General features: G+C 36.4%; 1 protein-coding gene across 2 annotated transcripts; it reads left to right on the forward strand.

Moving 5' to 3' along the window:
- Window positions 1-3571: 3571 nt before the first annotated feature.
- LOC142161798 (very-long-chain aldehyde decarbonylase GL1-5-like) lies at window positions 3572-5847 on the forward strand. Of its 2 annotated transcripts, XM_075257400.1 has the most exons (5): window positions 3572-3820; window positions 4036-4368; window positions 4587-4935; window positions 5022-5186; window positions 5277-5847. In XM_075257400.1, the coding sequence occupies exons 3-5, from the start codon at window positions 4813-4815 to the stop codon at window positions 5457-5459; spliced, it is 471 nt and encodes a 156-aa protein (XP_075113501.1). In that variant the 5' UTR covers window positions 3572-3820; window positions 4036-4368; window positions 4587-4812; the 3' UTR covers window positions 5460-5847. The 2 variants fall into 2 exon arrangements, with proteins under 2 accessions (XP_075113501.1, XP_075113502.1); XM_075257401.1 differs by lacking the exon at window positions 3572-3820 and having other exon boundaries at window positions 3868-4368.
- Window positions 5848-6014: the final 167 nt, after the last annotated feature.

Genomic DNA, 6014 nt, shown 5'->3' on the forward strand with positions numbered 1-6014 from the left:
AGAATAGTACAATGGTTGCTTGAGACAATTAGATTTGTTGCTCCACCCCTGGAGCATAGCCGAAAACTTGATGCCAAATCGGAGGTTCAATTCATGAGCTCGAGGTATAGGCAAAAAGTGATTAATGTCGTGCCGCGACGTTAAATCAAACGCCTGTTGGGAGGCAACCCAGCTTTATTGCTTTCTTTTATTTATTATTTTTTTTAATTGTATTATTTTTGTAGTGTCAATTTTTTTTATAGGAGCTTGGAAAGCAAAGGTATTGGAAGGATGCAACAACAAACTAAATGGTTGGAACTAAGTGTGAGGTACCCGCACGAAGGACCAAGCTTGGGAGAAGTCTGAGTACCTCTTGAGCTGTTAGTGTTTCGGCCTTTGGCCTACGAGGGAGTCTCTTTTACCCTTTTATTAGTTATGGTGTGCATTTTGGACAATGTACAATTTTAAGTGTAGGGTGAGGAGATTGTCTGGGTGACTTTCTATGCTATTTTAGTTGTGTTAGTTTAATTGAATAATTTTTTTTAAATAGAAAATATTGGACTTTTCCTGACGATAGATTTATTAGACAATTTTCTTGAGGGGTTTAAGTCTAAAGAAAAAATAAAATAAAATAAAAAGATTTTTTTTTGTTAGGTAGTGTAGTAATTCCCTCTTGGTTTTTCTTTTTGCCGCGGTTCTTTTCTAAGGGTTTTATTTGAACTGGGTATAGTTAGTTTTTTTTTATGAATAAGAGTCATTGTGTTGTGTTTTGAATTGAAGCAATATCTCTTGACTTTGTTATGTCTTGAGAATAGTGAGTACTTTGGTTGTGACGCTTAGGCTCAGTTTTTGACTCTTGTATAAGTACCTTAAATTGTATTATTTTAAATTTGTTTAACTGCTTTGACTAGAGTATCATGATGAATCCAATCTTGAGTGAGTTATGTGCCATGTGGGTGTGAGGTTTGGGTGTTATTTTGTGCATTGCATTTGATGTCTAGAACTTGCCCCGTATGTTTGCAAAGCGAAATAGTAGTTTTTTTCAGTCTTGGAAGTGATATATGCGTTTCTTTGTTGAGTCAGATATGTATATTTTACCTACCTAATTGTTATGTATCGTAGTTAACCTCTTTGAGCCTGTAATCTTGTTTCTTTGGCAACCACATTACAAGCCTTACTCATTTGTTTGAATTAATCATCTATTTGAACCTTGTAACCTCTCATGAGCACTTGAATTATTTATGAACTTTGTAAAGTTAAAGTGTGGGGTGGTTGGTTTGGATTTTGAGTGGAACTAATTAAATAAGGAGAAGGTGCACTATTTTGAAAACGTAAGAGCCACTTGAATTGTAAAAAAAAAAAATATAGTTGGATTGTTGTAAAAAAAATTCCTTGATAAGTGGTGGCTCTTGATGTAAGTGTACTTAAAGAAGAATTGGGTAATATACGTTGATGTGAAGGTGGAGTTTTTGTTTGACATAAGTATTGGTTTTGAATGTTAAAGTATATGTATTAAAGTGCTTAGGGAGGTGTAGTCACTCTTATATCTAAATGTTTGCTACCCGTCCCGTAGCCTACATTACAACCAAATAAAGTCCTAATTGATCCTAGATTGAATGAGCTCGATTAGTGGAGTAGTACACTACGATCAAGCTTATGGTGCATCTTTTGTGGCATATGAATGTTATTTCTGAGAGTGAGTGAATTCTTTCTATCTTGAGTTCCTAAGTGTTCTTAAATTTTATTGTGTGGAACTACTCTCTTTTGTTGTGTGAGGGCACTTGATTCATGAAGGAAAGGTAATGTTAGTGACCTCTATGTTAGAGTAAGTGGGTGAGTTGTGAATAATTTGTGGTACTTGTGAGTCAAATCTTGAGGTGAATATGTTACACTTTTGTGCTTAGTCTATTTTGAATACTCTTTGTGTGATGAGTTAGGAGAATTGTTTAAAAATGTCGTGTCTATAAAAATGTGTAGTTTGATTGCTCGAGGACGAGCAATGATTTAAGTGTGGGGTGTTGATGATAGGCTATAATGACGTAATTTAGTCGCTTATTACACTCAAATTTACTGCACTTTAATTGAGTTTGAGCTTTAATCGCTAGTGTCTTGCACTAATTGTATATTTTATGCCTTGTAGGAGTGATTCCGAGCTATGTAGATGTTATGGAATGAATTCAAGTGATTTGGAGATTTGAATTCTGAGTAAAAGCCCAAGGAATTAAGTCGGGATCATATTCGAGGATCGACAGATGATAGAGAAACAAAACAAAGAACCGAGTAGGCATATTGCACACTATCTAGTAAAATACACAGAACTCTTTGCTAATAACTTCATTTGGGCTCCACAATATGTGGTTGGAAAGATAACCCAAAGTGCTACAACTTTTATGTTTTACGGTTTTCCAAATTCCAAATAGAATAGGGTGAAAAACGCAGTCGAAACCGCGACCGCGGATCTAAGGCGGGCTGAGGCAGTATACTTGCCAAATACCGCGTCCGTGCCGCGCCCCGACCGCGGCTACGACCATCTAGGCCTGAAAACTTGTCCTTTTTCGCGTATGAGAAGGTACAATAGTTTGGGCCCAACCCTACTTGGTATATATACATGGAAAAACGGTATTTTGAGAGAAGGAGACCAATATTTTTACACATATTCGACCTAAGGAGGCAGAGACACTATAGGAGCAAGACAGATAATTCTTCTACGAGTTTTTCCTTCCTCTTCCTATTTTTTTCATTGTTCTTTATGACTTTTAGTATTGTAGTTTTACATACTATTATGAATAGTTATTTTGTTATCTAGGGTTTTGATAGAATCTTTTGTAGGATAAATTCTTGTTATGTTTTTATATAATTGAGCCGTTGGATTTCTCTACTTGTTCAACTACGTGTTTATTATTGTTGATTGAATGGCCATCGGTTGATTGTACCTATTTATTATGTGCTGCTCGAGAGAGAGTACATATTTAGGTAGTTGTTGAACAACGTCACTCCTAACGTATGTGAGAAATCAATACAGTGGGTTTAAAGGCAGGTTTAGAAATAACAAAGCCTTGACGTAATCATAATGAGCAGTTAGATAAAGCCAACTAGCGTAGTTCGAGAGAATATGTCTAGTAAATTATTGTAGTTGCTCGAGAGAGAATTACGACACCTAAAGTGCTCACGATCAGTAGATAATACATTGGCGAAATTGTAGGGAATATAGCTAGAAGGATTCCGACAATTGGGGAAATCATAACTCTAGACCTCTTTAATTTAGTCTCCAACCCTTTGTCTCGTTAGTTGATAATTTTACCGTTTTCTAGTATTTGCTAGTTAATTAGTTAGAAATATAAATCTCAATCTTTATAATTTAGAAAATTGTTCAAACTTGTCTTTTTAGTGATATTAAACAGATATAGCTAAGCCTTAGTTCTCTGTGGGATTCGACTCCGGACTTTTAGACCGGATATTATTTGCAGTGACTGCTTATCCTTTTTAGGACTAGAGTTGGGCGTGATCAAAATTTTGGCGCCGTTTCGTCCTGTCGAGTTTCTCTATTATTGGCTTCACAGAGCTTTGCACCACCATTTTCTCTACTCTCGTTACCATTCCCATCACTTGTATTTAATTTGGCAGCTGTAATTCATCAATTTGCTGAGCACTTATCATATTTCACGCTCTTTGCCATACCATTGCTCACTACTGTATTCACTCGGACTGTCTCTATAGCTGCAGTTGGTGCTTATGTCACCTATATTGATTTCATGAACATGGGGCATTGCAACTTTGAGCTCATTCCTAAGTGGAGGTTCTCTATATTTCCCCCTCTCAAGTACTTGATGTATACGCCCTCGTGAGTCTTCTTGCCTATATTTCAACGAGCTTAATTGTATGTAAATATTTACCCGATCAGGTCACTTATATGGTAATTATAACAACATTTTTATAACAAGCAATGCAAAATTCCTATAGAATATTGGGCCGTTTGTAATTGCTGAAATTCTGTACTCCATATGTGAAGATCCTGTTTATTTTTTCGGCACTAAGATCAGCGTTTTGGTGGTATAGGTACCATTCACTACATCACACCCAGTTCAGAACAAACTATTCGCTTTTTATGCCAATGTATGACTATATCTATGATACAGTGGACAAGTCGTCAGATATATTGTATGAAAAGTCACTAATGAGGGAAGCTGAAGTGCTTGATGTGGTGCACCTAACACATCTAACAACCCAGGATCCGTTATTACAGAGATTATTCGGCATGATTCTTGATTGTGTTGTAGTACTTAATGAAATCGCGAAGAGAGACTATTAACAATTTGATGGAGGAAGCAATCATTGAAGCAGATCAGAAAGGCATACAAGTTTTGAGCCTTGGACTCTAAAATCAGGCAAGTCAAAGTATATGCCTAAAAAGTCTAATGATACTCATCCTTAACGGGTAATTTTCTTGCAAGCTTCTTAAAATATTTATGTAAGCTATCACAAAACTGTTATTATGGAGAAAAAGATTTAAAGAAAATTCACCCCTCACCCGATATCAAGGTTTGTAGGCTGAACCAAAATGAGCAGCTGATACTTACGCTTTTATACAAATGTAATTTTCCAGGAAGAGAGGCTGAATAGCAATGGTGAACTTTACATAAGGAGAAATCCTCAGCTGAAAGTGAAGGTGGTAGATGGAAGTAGCCTAGCTGTTGCTGTTGTTGTAAATTCCATTCCTAAAGGAACTTCCCAAGTTGTCCTTCGAGGACATTATCCAAAGTTGCTTACTCCATTGCCTTAGCCTTGTGCCAAGGAGGAATTCAGGTATATTTTTCCTAATTTCGATTGTTTTGAATGTATGTTTTGTATATACAGGTTGTCACGTTAGACGAAGAAGAGTACAAGAGACTTAACACAAAGCTAACCCCTGAGGCTGCAACTAAGTTGGTCCTGTCGAAATCTTATAATGTTTCAAAGGTACAAACTAATATACAACGAAAAGTATATTGTCCTGAATCTTGATAATTCGTAACAATCAAAAGAGGTTCTTGATTATGTTGCAGATATGGTTAGTCGGAGATGGATTGGGTGAAGATGAACAACTGAAAGCACCAAAAGGAACATTATTTATTCCTTATTCACAATTACCGCCAAAGAAAGCTCGTATCTACTTCAGCACACCAGCTATGATTACTCCAAAACATCTTGAAAATGCAGACTCTTGTGAGGTTAGAAAATATTACTACTGTTTAATATCCTTAATTTCTCTTTAATTGTTTTGATCGTCCTTATTATTGTAATTCACATTATAATTCTAGAATTGGCTGCCAAGAAGAGTGATGAGTGCGTGGAGAATAGCAGGAATTTTACACGCGTTGGAAGGTTGGAAAGAGCACGAGTGTGGTAACATGATGTTTGATATTGACGAAGTATGGAAAGCTACTCTTGATCATGGTTTTTCCCCATTAGCCATGGCTTCTGCTACTGAATCCAAGACCTAGAAATATAGATCGTTTTTTATATATGATCATATCTTGGATCCATGGTCAAGTATATCAGCCATTTGCATTAGGTTATTCTGTCCAGAGCTCGGTGTGCCATTATATAGAATGTAACATTAACCATTTGGTAGCATTAATGACGACTTCTATTGAACAAGATAGATCTTCCGTGGAAGAGCTTTGTATCTTTGCATTTAACTATTTGCCAATTGATTTGTTGGAGGATTTTCCACCTGAATACTGTTGTCACTACTTTCATAAATGGATCAGTGTGGGAACCGCAGGTTGAACGTACAGGCTTATGGAAATCAACTAGAGCGTTAAGTTTTTAAGGATGCCTATGAATAGGACGTATAAATATATTAATCAAGGAGCTTATTGATTTCGAATTAATTGTGAACCAGTTATGTAAATTCCGAATTGGACAAGGTCTCAAACCAAAGCACCTTGTGATTGGCTGCTCTGTCTTTCATATCAGTTGCGACGACTTCTGCAAAAAAATTGAACCTGAGGTACTATTCTTTGGATGGGACCTGGCCTGTTGTCTTTGTTAAG

The sequence above is a fragment of the Nicotiana tabacum genome, chromosome 7 (genome assembly GCF_000715075.1).
Source record: "Nicotiana tabacum cultivar K326 chromosome 7, ASM71507v2, whole genome shotgun sequence".
Classification (NCBI taxonomy): domain Eukaryota; kingdom Viridiplantae; phylum Streptophyta; class Magnoliopsida; order Solanales; family Solanaceae; genus Nicotiana; species Nicotiana tabacum.

Bases quoted from the DNA above. Each gene is read 5' to 3' on its own strand.
- LOC142161798 (XM_075257400.1), top strand. From the start codon at position 4,813: ATGTATGTTTTGTATATACAGGTTGTCACGTTAGACGAAGAAGAGTAC. The intron at 4,936-5,021 runs GTACAAACTAAT...ATTATGTTGCAG, and splicing joins AATCTTATAATGTTTCAAAG to ATATGGTTAGTCGGAGATGG. The intron at 5,187-5,276 runs GTTAGAAAATAT...TTATAATTCTAG, and splicing joins AAAATGCAGACTCTTGTGAG to AATTGGCTGCCAAGAAGAGT.